At 50.0% G+C, this 12,944-nt stretch overlaps 1 protein-coding gene across 1 annotated transcript in view; it reads left to right on the forward strand.

Annotated features, from left to right (window-relative positions):
• Positions 1–1,520: 1,520 nt before the first annotated feature.
• Positions 1,521–12,944, forward strand: part of LOC123076243 (TANK-binding kinase 1-binding protein 1) — a 94,017-nt gene continuing 82,593 nt past the window's right edge. Inside the window, exon 1 of the mRNA XM_044498600.1 lies at positions 1,521–1,595. Within this exon, the coding sequence (XP_044354535.1) occupies positions 1,521–1,595 (75 nt within the window). The remainder of the gene's footprint in view (positions 1,596–12,944) is intronic.

The following is a 12,944-nucleotide window of genomic DNA, read 5'->3' on the forward strand; positions in this document are numbered from 1 at the left end:
ACACCCTAGGAGCAATGGCCAGGCTGAACGCGCCAACGCGGAGGTCCTGAGAGGCCTCAAGACCAGGACCTTCAAGAAGAAGCTCGAGGCCTTCCGCACCACCGCCACCAAGCCAGCGGGCGAGACCCCATTCTTCCTCGTCTACGGAGCAGAAGCGGTTCTCCCTCACGAGGTCAAGCATCGCTCCGCACGGGTCCTGGCGTTTGATGAGACGCAGCAGGACGCCATGCGGGGGATGGACCTTGTGCTGGGGGAGGAACGGTGCCGCGAAGCCACGCTACGAGCGGCAAGATACCAGTAGGCGCTGCGGTGGTATGACTACCGGAGCATCCGCTCCAGGACGCTCAATGTGGGTGACCTCGTCCTAAGGCAGGTGCTCTCCAGGGAAGGGCTGCATAAGCTTTCACCCATGTGGGAGGGCCCGTTTAGGGTCGCCCACGTCTCCAGGCCTGGGGCCGCGCGCCTGGACACGCAGGACGAGCTCCCCATCCAGAACACCGGGAACATCCAGCACCTCAAGAAGTTCTACCCATGAAACAAGGCGCAACGCCTGTGAAGCAAGGCCTAGTGCCTGTGAAGATCTCCGCTCGTGACACTCTCACGTAATAATGAGTGGGGCTGTACCCGCCCCGGAGTCTCAAGAGTGCCGCCCTCGGGCCTCGGGGGCTCCCTGCCACGTCCTAGTGGCAGCACTTAGCTCCGCGCTGGTGAGAAGACTAGACTAGGTGCCAGACGTGGCTTTTCATTTACTTTCCGCAGTTGGCTTGCCCCTCTTCAATGAAAATTTCCTTTCTGGTGTTCTTTGCCAGCTTGGTTCCATCGCCTTTTGCCTTCTGTTCTGCCCTCGCTTCCTCGTTTTGACCCGCACTCTCCCTTGCGTGCCTCGCTAGGGGGCTGGGCAGGCCCTCGTGAGCGCTTTTTCCAGTTCTTCACGAGGCACCCTCGCTCGAGCTCGCACCTCTCTCAATCCGTGCCACTCGGGTACCGCGATGCGAAGCGCTGGGTCATGGCCGGCTGCGTCGGCGACCAAGGGTCGGAAGAATAAGAGTTTCCTAATGAATTTTTGTAGTTCCTAGCCGCCTCCCAAGCCAAGGAGGCCTCGCCAGTTACTGGGAAATGCGCGCTTCACGAGGCGGAGACTACTTCGAGCGCGTCAAGCTAAGTTATTCCTATGCGCCTACATAAAACGTTGATGCTGCAACACGACACACGAACGATAAACATAGCATAGCAACATGGAAATCATAGTTGTTGCACGCCCCAGCGGGGCCCCATACTTGTCTCTCTCTTAATGCAGAGAGGAAAGGAACAACGAAACAAAAGTGGCACGTGCTCCCACGACAGTTCACGAGGATGGGCCCATGGCGCTCTCTTGAGCTCAGCCATACCCCTCCTCGCGCTTCACCGAAGCGCGGCGACGAGACGTCCCGCTGCCACCCTCGAAGCGGGCGCGGCGGCTGGTCGTAGCCGCCGCTACTGGAGCTGTCGCCGGAAGAAGAGTCTCCGTAGCTGGACGAGCCATGGCCGGTGCCGAGGACAAGCCCGCCTTCGCCCTCGTCATGGCCGTCGCCGAGGCTGAGCACCTCACCGTCGTTGTTGTCCTTAGGGCAGCACCCGACGCGGCGACCATCTTCCCCGAACACCCTCACATAGAGGGTCGCATTGCCATCGTACTTGAAGTGGAGGGTGCACCGCCGGCACAGGCCACGCGCGCGGGCAAACGCCTGCCACCCGTGGGCCAGGGCTGCGTTGCCCGCGACAGAGACCTCGACCGCGACCCATGAAGCCTTGCTGCAGCAGCCATCCGCCTGCAGCCACAGCCCGCCTGGACCTATGGCCGGCAGCTCGCCGACGAAGAAGCGTGGGAGCTGAAGCCAGGTGCCGCCCGGGTTCTCCGACCACATGACGAACTCCGGCAACACCTCCGCCGAGTGGAAGCACGGCAGGGGAGGCCCGACCATGGCGCGCCTCCCTTCGCTGACAGGGCTGCTACGACTTGGGCGACTCTCACCACGCGAAGAGGCGCCACTGGGGCCGCGAGGGGCCACGGCGGGGGTCGCGGCGTGCTTGCAGGGACGGCCGCGCCCCCTCTTGGGTGGCGGTGAGCCGGGCCCCTCCTGGCGGGCCTTCCCCTTCTCTGCGGCCGAGAACCTCTTCGCAGGTGCCATGGGTGTCGCTACTAGAAATGAAGCAACGAAGAAGAAACGAGCAGAGCAGAAAGAGATGAGCAACGGGGGCTCCGCCCCCCCCCCCCTTCATTTATAGCGGGAGAAGGCCAACCGGAGATCCCCACGATCATAGGTAATGATGATTTTTCTCTGCATGCAGCAGGGACTCGTCAAGTCGGATAGTTGCCGAGGCAGCGTGGGGAAGCAGAGACGCCCACGTCCAATCAATTGCCACGCGTCAAGCGGGGCCATAGGCTGTTGAGGCCCGCGGCGCTCCGCACTTGCCCCTTAGCTTTGCCTCGAGGCCAAGTCCGAGCACGCCTTGGGCCCGGGGGTTACTGTCGGCGTCCTGGGAACGGGGGTCCCCAGACTTGCCTGCCAGCGGCCCACGGCATGGCTCCAACAGCGGCCCTGTACGGCCCATCTTCACCAGCAAACACTCAAGACCTTCACGAGGGGCCAAGCCTCGCGAGGCAACGATGCAAGACCTCCTCGGGGGCGGCCTCACCAGGCTGGCTCGCGAGGGGCGGAGAGATCAATGCAAGGGGCACCTCGCGAGGTTCCTGTGACGTAAGCCATGACGACCAGGGCCAGGCGGGCGCCAGCGCGCGCAGTGTCCTCGTTTCCTTTTTGGTGCTAAAGAGGCAAGAACAGGCGAGGAGTCCCGAGGCATCAGGCAAAGGTTTCCATATTGGTGCAACGAGACCAAGACCAGCAGGACGGCAGGACGTAGGTCACCGTGGGGCCCAAGACGGCGTCACCGCCAGAGCCTTTGGCAGGCGAAAACCACCTTTAGTCAGGATAGCTTGTACTAGTTGTCTCCCTTCGAAATTGGCCGTTGTGGGATCCATTCCCGCTCAATATTTGGGAGGAGGACCAAGGCCTCTATAAATAGGACTAGCCACCACCTTAGTAGGGGGACGGATCATTCAGACCACCAGCCACCTCACAAGCTCATCAAGCACAAGAACACCTCTCCTCGGGAGGTTGTTCTTCCCTTGTAACTGTTCATCCTCAGCCCAAGAGGCAATCCACCACACAACACTGGAGTAGGGTATTACACCACATCAGTGGCCTGAACCAGTATAAACCTCGTGTCTCTTGTTTTGTGAGTTCAATGCGTTGAGCTTTAAGATCGCAGTGAGGGCGTGAGCTAGGGGGAGGAGAGATCTTCGTGCTCACCCCAGTGTTCGAACCTCAAGGGTTTTTCCGGTACCCGAAATCCGACAGTTGCTATTGGTTTTGTGAAATTTTTTTGGAAATATTTTGTGGACTAAAGATTCAGATTTTTGTTCATAGGAAAAATTGTACGCGGACATGAATATCTTCAGGAAATTTTGCTCTAAGAACTCCAAGGTGTTATTGGGGAGTCTTCTGACAGTGATATCCGCCCTCGGAGGTTGGCGGAGGTACGGCCGTGCGAATGGCCGCATACCCCGTTCCTCCAAGAGGTTGGAATTCATGAGGAGTTCATGCAATTTATTGCCAACGCCGGTCTCACTGACTTGATCGCAGATGAGTGTGAACAGCACCAAATCCTAACAAACATGTTTGTTCAAAGTTTTACTTTCCTGCCTAGGAATAATCCTCCTGAAGTGGGTTTTTATTTATATGCTGAAAACCATCAGATACCACTTACTGAGTTTTGCAACATATGCATGATCCCGTCAGATGGGAGCTTGGCTGAGCCTAGGCCGGCTGAGTTTGAGGATTTTTGTCGCACTTTGATAGTGGGTGATGAGAGGAGAGTGTTAGCCATCACTGCTGGTGGCTTACATTTTCCTGCTCTTCATTACTTTGCATATTTCATTACCAAATGCTTGCTTGCTAGGGACAAGGTGGGTGCACTTAGTTCACCAGACCTTGTTGTTTTACGTCATGCAATAGAGGGCGACAACACGTATAGCTTGGGAGCTATCTTGGCTCGTCGCCTGCACCTTAATAAATACCAAGGCAAAATACATGGTGGGGTTTTTGCTACTCGTTTGGCGGCTCACTTCGAGGTTGAGATACGCCCTCATGATTACCCTCTGACCAAGGTTTACCTAGACAAGGCAGCCATGCATCACCATCACTTTCTTGCACATGATCATCTTAACATTGCCATTCCTTATAACTTGGTTTATAGCGCTGATACTCGTGATGTTATCCCCTCGCCTGCAGCTGCTTTGTTTGATTCTGTTGCTAGGGCGGATATCGGATTATGCCTGCAGACATCCTCGCCTACTGGAACACTCACGCTGCTACAGAAGCTGCACAGGCACCTGAGAAGTGGGATGTGTGGATGCCCGCTCCTCAGGATCCCTACTACCCTCCAGGCTACTGATTGATTACCAACTTAGGCCCAAAAGCCTAAGCTTGGGGCAGTACGTGTTTCTCACCGACATTACATTCATTGACACATATCATTCTATTTGTCGGTGTTCACATTTTTTCATTATATCATCCATGCTTAGATTAATTTTCTTGCTTTCTTCTTGTGTGTTTGAAAAACTTTAGAAAAACCAAAAAAAATTAGTTGTAGTAATTTACCTTCTATGCATGCTTAGTAGTAGAGCTAAAAAGAAAATCCAAAAAGATTTCCTTGTTCTTCTTTTGCTTGTAGGGAGCTTTCCCGTGTAAATAGTTTTTCTCATTTTTAATTTTTCCCTTTTATTTCCTTGTTCAAGAAAACCAAAAACTCCAAAAATAGTTCACTGTGTTTCTCTGAATTTCTTTTCTTTTTATTTGAGTCTTACCGAGGAGAAGACCGCGATAAAAATGTGGAGTGGCTCTCATATGAATAACTGTTGAACTAATAAAGAGCACATTTTACCTTGTCTTCTCCTGTTGAATAAAATGTTTTGCAGATTCCAGCTTTGTCCATGGCACTCTTGCACTATTATTGTAGCGATCCGACCTTAGACGGTCAAATCTCTGTGCATAAGTGTCATCCCTGGATCGGTAATGCTGACACACACAGTACTCAATGATTTATAACAGAGTTCAATCACACCCTTATTACGTCGAATGTCTCAAAAAGAGTACTTATTACAATAATATGGCTGAAGGCCATCTAAATAATATAACTGCGGAAGCATCAAAGATAAATGAGTCCATCAACTCCAATGGCATAACTGAGTGCACGACAAGGACCTAGAGCACCTTACCCTTCGTCTTAAAACTCTGCAACATGATACGTTGCAGCCGTGTAGGTCATCACATGGAATATGCTGACAAAATAACACTCTAGCGGATAATGATGCAATAATAACTATCACTACATGCACATTTTTGGCTGGTGGAGGCTCTAGGTTTAGTTTTGCATAAAGCCAATTTTTCCCTACAACAAAGGAATATATTTTATTTCACTACAAAGTTGATTGAAATATTGAGAAGGTTCCTCCAACTCAATCCCAGAATAGTAATCATTAACCCAAACAAATTAATTAAGTAAAGTGTTGAGATCAACATGATAATCCAAGTACGAGAGACTCAAGACGTCCATAACCGGGGACACGGCTAACCATGATTAGCTTGTACACTCTGCACAGGTTTGCGCACTTTTACCCACAAGACTTGATCTCCTCCGTTAGATTTCTCGCACTACATGATGTTTGAGAAACGGATGACCGAGACACAGCCTTTCAGAAGCATTAACTCTTTACTCTGGATAGACAGTACCACCTACATCCCCTACATCTGCTAGCATACCACTGAAAGAGGTCACACAACATACTCAACTATGCCAGAGCCCATAATGGCTTGTGGCTGCACACGGAAGTTTCTAGCATGAATAATCTTATGATCCCTTTGATCCTAGGTGGCAAACCATAGGATGATCACACGGGTACTCCAGGATATCCAAGGACAACACTGGATTGCTCCTGGCGCCCTGCAACAAATCCACCCAGATGTGTATTCAAGTAGCTACCTTAAGTGTCCCTTAGTTAAATAATAACTCTCACATCTTGCATGAATCTCTCATACCAAACCACGTCTACAAGCATAGCATAACAGTTTAAGCATAACGTAGCAACTCCCAGGGTTTGAATATAAGACAATAGGTTCTACCTCATCAACTACTTCCCACCACCCACATGTTAATCAGATCCTACTCATGCAATGTTTGAGGATTGAAATTAATGCATAAAACTGGGTAATAAAGGGATATGATAAAAGTGCTACTTGCCTTGCTGACGATCGGAAAACCCTAGTGATTCGTAGTAGCAAGCCTCGCACTCCGGAAACTCTATCGTGATCAAACAATAGCATACATAAGCACTCAAGCAAAAGATGCAAAGATAAAACCAAGAGAAAACATCTAAACAGAAAGTACAAGTGAAGAGCTTCGATTTGCAAAAAGAATCAATCAATCGGAGCTACGAAACTCAAACTGCGATCAAAAGAAGTTCGAAATAATATCTGCTTGAAACCAAAATTTAAATTTTCAAAACCATGTTCAAGTTGATTATCTGGACAGAGGGAAATGAGACGAAGATTTTGACATTGGTTTCACTAGATTTGTTTAAACGAGCAAAAAGTAGCAAAGGTTTAAAGATCAGGGACTAATCTGCGATAAAATAATTATGGATAGGTCCCTGGCCGAAAAAATAAAACTAAAAGAAAAAAATCTACGGAATGAACATTCGCTTATAGAACTAAACGAACGAATACGTTCATTAACAGAAGCTAACGGGTGAACGTTCGCTAACAGAACTAAACGAACGAATACGTTCATTAACAGAAGCTAACGGGTGAACGTTCGCTAAATAACCTGATGAAATAAATAAAACCGATCTAATCTAAACCGAAAAAACCGAACAAAAACCGAAGAAAACCAAACGGTTTTTACTGGTCAACCGCGGCGGCGAGGTCAACGGCGAGATCCGGCACGATCCGGCGGTGCCGAGGCGAGGTGGGGCTCCGGCGGCGTGTAACACCCACGATGCGGCTATATCTCCCACGTGTCGAGGCACGACTTAGAGGCATAACCGCATGGTGGTTTTGTCGCAAGAAGGGTCATCTTCACAAAATCCCATGTAATGAACAAGAATGGGATAAAGAGTTGGCTTACAATCGCCACTTCACACAATACATAAATAAATCATACATCAATCAGAGTACAAACATAGGTCCGACTACGGAACCAAAATAAAAGAAGACAACCCCAAATGCTAGATCCCTGATCGTCCCAACTAGGCTCCACTACTGATCATCAGGAAACGAAACATAGTAACGACCAAGTTCCTCGTCGAACTCCCACTTGACCTCGGTTGCATCACCTGCACTGGTATCGTCAGCACCTGCAACTGTTTTGGAAATATCTGGTGAGTCACGAGGACTCAGCAATCTCACACCCGCGAGATCAAGACTATTTAAGCTTATGGGTAGGAAAGGGTAAGGTGGTGAGGTTGCAGCAGCGACTAAGCATATATGGTGGCTAAAATACGCAAATAAGAGCGAGAAGAGAAGCAACAGAACGGTCGTGAAGCTAGCAATGATCAAGAAGTGATCCTGAAACTACTTATGTGCATACATAACCCAGACCGTGTTCACTTCCCGGACTCCGCCGAAAAGAGACCATCACGGCTACACACACAGTTGATGTATTTTAATTAAGTCAAGTGTCAAGTTCTCTACAACCGGACGTTAACAAATTCCCATCTGCCACATAACTGCGGGCACGGCTTTCGAAAGATAATACCCTGCAGGGGTGTCCCAACTTAGCCCATTATAAGCTCTCACGGTCGACGAAGGATATTCCTTCTCCCGGGAAGACCCGATCAGTCTCGGAATCCCGGTTTAGAAGACATTTCGACAATGGTAAAACAAGACCAGCAAAGCCGCCCGAATGTGCCGACAAATCCCGATAGGAGCTGCACATATCTCGTTCTCAGGGCACACCGGATTGTCCAAGCTTCCGATAGGTGAGCCCAGAGTTGCCCCTGGTGGCCACCGGTGACTGACAGGTTGGACCAACACTCAGAGGAGCACTGGCCCGGGGGTTTAAAATAAAGATGACCCTTGAGTCTGCAGAACCCAAGGGAAAAAGGCTTAGGTGGCAAATGTTAAAACCAAGGTTGGGCCTTGCTGGAGGAGTTTTATTCAAAGCGAACTGTCAAGGGGGTCCCATAAATCACCCAACCGCGTAAGGAACACAAAATCAAGGAACTTAACACCGGTATGACGGAAACTAGGGTGGCAAGAGTGGAACAAAACACCAGGCCTAAAGCCGAGCCTTCCACCCTTTACCAAGTATATAGATGCACTAATTAAATAAGAGATATTGTGTTATCCCAAAATATCCTTGTTCCAACATGGAACCAACTTCAACTTCACCTGCAACTAACAACGCTATAAGAGGGGCTGAGCAAAAGCGGTAACTTAGCCAAACAATGGTTTGCTATGAAGGTGGGATAGAGGCTTGACATGGCAATATGGGAGGCATGATATAGCAAGTGGTAGGTAGCGCGGCATAGCAATAGAGCGAACAACTAGCAAGCAAAGATAGAAGTGATTTCGAGGGTATGGTCATCTTGCCTGAGATCCCGCTAGGAAGAAGAGCGAGTCCATGAAAAAGACAAACGGACGTAGTCGAACGAATCCTCACAACTCTGGAACGAAACTGAAGCTAACGAGAGAAGCAACCCGGAAAGAAACAAACAACATAGTAAACAACCACCACATACACATGGCATGATGCATAATCAAGTATGATGCACGTCCGGTTTAAATGAAGCATGGCATGGCAAAATGCAACAAACAATACTACAAATTCAGTGGAGCTCAATATGTAACAAGTTGCATATTGAAGAAAACACCACATCAAATATTTAGTTATCTCTCATTTATGTACCCAACAATATTAAATGTTGATTAACATGGCAAGAGGTGAAGCATAAGTAAACTAACTATTTAAGCAAGTTAAATGAGGCCGGAAACAATCAACAACAATTCCGGAAAATCCTCATGTCCATATTTTAGATTTGGTACTGTTCTTCCTAAAACCATATTTTATTGTTGTTAAACAGGAAAATGAAGTGTAACATGTTAATCTATGCATTTTTCTACCCCATTTACATATAAAGTTTATTAAAATCCGAGCTACGGTTATTTAGTTATGAAAAAATCATTTTAACATGGCATTTGAGCAAATTTAACCAAACAGCAATTTAAACATTTTAAACATGGATGAAAGTGGCATTATGCGAAACTAGATAAAATTCTAAGCATTTTACATGTTTAAAACATTTTAATCCGATGCACGGTTGTTGAGTTATTAAATGCATGAAGAACAGGGTTTTTCTGTAAAACAGAAGTTCACTAGATAATTGCAAAATGCGCAGCGTGTGAAAAAAATACATGGGCCGAACAACAGGCTGGCCAAACAGGTCGAAAAACAAGAGGAGGAGCGCTGGGGTGTGGCCTCACCCAGTGGGCCTTGGCCCGGTCGATAGATGTGGCTGAGGCGCGCTGGGCCTGGTGCAGATCTGGCCCAAGCGGGCGAGTGGCGCTCGTCCAGGCTGGCCGGATCGAACGAGGTGGAGGGGCGCGGTCAACGCTCCAGAACGAGCGGGACTTAGCGCTGGTCGTCGTCCCCGCACGCAGAAGCAGGGGAGGCCGGTGATGAGGGCTTTGGCGGAGGCAGCGGTGAGGAGAAGGACTCCGGCGAGGGTGAAGCTCCTCCTGTGGATGCATCAGAGAGAGAGGGAGACGTGTGAGAGATAGAAGGTGAACGGGAAGGAAGAAACAGGGGCACGGGCGCGGCTTGGCTCACCGGAGCTTCTCCATAGGCGTGCGGGCACGGCGGCGCTGCCGGAGGAGATGCAGGCGACGGGGAGGGTTCGTGGCGACGGCAGGACGCGAAGGAAGGCGCGAGGCTGGACCGGCCGGGGCTCAATGTGGTTGCTGAGGGGAACCAGATCCGAAGGCCAGAGCCTTGATCTGAAGAAGAGGACGGCCATGGCGTCCCTGCTGGACGGACTGAGAGAGCAGAGAGAGATGTGAGCGAGAGAACAAAAGAGGAAAACAGGAGCGAGAGGGTGGAGAGGAGCAACGAGACCTGGGGGTTTCGGGCGATGAAGACAGGCGCCCACGTCCTGGACGAAGCACAGGACTTGGCGCGGCTACGACGACGAGGAATCGAATGAGGAGGTCGGGGATGGGGCGTCGGGGCCAGATCCTATACAGAGGAGGACACAGGCGAGGCGGAGGAAGGCGGGGCACAGAGCTCCTGCTCTACTGTTGCGGGCATGGGGACGAGGAGGTGGAGCTCGGGCGTTGCAGATCGCGGAAAGGATGCAGGGAGCAGCGGGAGCAGGAGGTGCGCACGGGAGGGGCGCCATGGGTCTTGGGTACGTGCTCGAGCTCGAGCAGCGAGCTCCTCTTGCTCGGACGCGGGCGTTGAGAGGACGAAGGATGGCGAGGTGGCGGCTCGGGCTTCGGCCCTCCTGGACAGAGGCGACGGGGTTAGGAGCATCAGGTGCAGAATGAGGGAGAGGGCAGGGAAGGAGGCGCGGGTGGCCCGCTGCTCACCAGAGCTTGTCGGTGGCGGCGGAACGACGACGGGGCCGAGAAGAGGGAGCGTACGGGAGGGGCTCCAGAAGAAACTCCCCTTCGGGAGCGCGAGGAGGATTTCCTCTCCTTGGATCGTGTGCGCTAGGCAGAGCAGGAGGGGGATCGAGCGCTACTCCTGGTTGGTTCGATTTCAGTGGGGATTGGCCAGCGCTAAAAATTAGGAGGGAGGGGACTGGCTGTGTGGATCAGGGAAGGATCCCGAGGAACACGGAAGAGAGTGCCGGCGGCGGCTAGGAGGATCCCTAGAAATTAGGGATTTGGTCTCGGGTTAGACTAATATATATAGCAGATGAATTTAGGTTAGGGGATATTTGGTCCCTCCGATTTAAATCGGACAGTCAAGAAAAATAAGCTAGGAGAGTCCAACAAAGAAAACAGTGATGTTTTATAGATGTTAGGGGATGATCCGGACCCATCGGTAACAACAACCCGGGTCGGGTTCGGGACAATTTTCGGACGCGCGCGAGGGGTGGTCTGAGAGGGGTCGACAAAGACAAAGATTCTGACAAAAGGCCCCAGAGAAGACAAGAGAGAAAACGAGGAGCAACGTTGCAAGTGTGGTTGGTCTCGAAACGGTCAACGATAGCAAGGGGGGACGCGGCAACTATGAGCGGATGCATGTTTTAAAAACAATGACGGCAACGATGCAATGTGGATGATGCTATGATGAATGCAACAAACAAAAATAACACGCGGAAACAATCCAAAACATGGAAAGCATCTGGAGCGTCGGTCTCGCGGCGTTACACGGCGGCGGCGGGGTTGCGGGGCAGCGGCGGCGTGAGGTACTAGCGGCAACAACGGCGGCGAGCAGCGGCGGCGGTGGCGCAAAAGCGGCGGCGGCGTGGCACGGCTGGAGGCGGGGCTGCGGCGGCGATGATGATGAGGAGGAGGGGGCCGGGGTCCGGCTTATAAAGCCTCGGGGGGGGGGGGGGCGAGCGCTTGGGTGAGGGGGCGGCCGTAACTGGAGTCCGAGCCGGACTCCTCCCGAGTGGGGAAGGAGGCGGCGCGCGAGCTGGGCCAGTCCAGGATTTTTTTTAAAAATCGCCCGAAAGGAAAAATCTAAATAAAATATAAAAAAGATTCTAAAAAATTCCAAAAACAATTTTCACCGTCCAAACCTAATATTTAGGACAAGATGAACATTTTTCAGGGCTAAAATGAAATTTTCAAAAATGCAATTTTGCCGAATTTAATTCAAATAAAATTCGAATAGAACAAATGTTTTTATTTAAAATTAAATATCCAAAATTTCCTTTGTTTTGAAGAAGTCATATTGTCTTCTCTCATTATTTTATTTTGAAATTTTTGGAAAAATAATTTCAAATAAGAATCACTTTGATCCAATTACCAATTTTTTGAAAATTCAAAAATGGAATTTTATGAAAACCTCCAACTCTCTCAATTGGTCCTTGAGTTGCTTAAGGTCTCTGGGATCAAAATGCTCAAATAAGATCAATTAAATATGCAAAGAGCATGAATGCATATTTTGACTTAATGATTAACATCCAAATTGAAAATTGGGATGTTACAAACCTACCCCCTTAAGACGAATCTCGTCCTCGAGATTCGGGTTGGCTAGAAAATAGGTGTGGGTGGTCTTTCCGTAGGTCTTGTTCTTGCTCCGAGGTGGCTTCCTCCTCGGTATGGTGGCTCCACTGAACTTTGCAAAACTTGATGACCTTGCTGCGTGTAACTCGGCTCGCAAACTCGAGAATCTTGACTGGTTTCTCCTCATAGGTTAGGTCACTCTCCAACTGAATCGCTTCCAGGGGCACTGTATCTCTCAGAGAAATATCGGCCATCTCTGCATGGCACTTCTTCAACTGGGAAATGTGAAACACATCATGAACTCCTGACAATCCTTCGGGTAACTCCAACTTGTATGCAACTTCTCCCATACGTTCCAGAACTCGATATGGTCCTACAAATTTTGGGGCTAACTTTCCTTTAACTCCAAATCGTTTTAACTCCTCGATGTGGTGACACACGAAGATATGCTCTGTCTCCGACTTCTTAGACTGCCTCCTTGCGTTTCGTATCGGCATAACTCTTCTGCCTGAACTGAGCTACCTTCAATCTATCACGAATAAAATTAACCTTCTCTTCAGACTCCTTGATTAAATCCGGTCCGAACAACTGACGGTCTCCAACTTCATCCCACATCAACGGTGTCCTGCACCTCCTTCCATACAAAGCTTCGAAAGGGGCCATCTT

Source organism: Triticum aestivum, chromosome 3D (genome assembly GCF_018294505.1).
Source record: "Triticum aestivum cultivar Chinese Spring chromosome 3D, IWGSC CS RefSeq v2.1, whole genome shotgun sequence".
NCBI lineage: Eukaryota > Viridiplantae > Streptophyta > Magnoliopsida > Poales > Poaceae > Triticum > Triticum aestivum.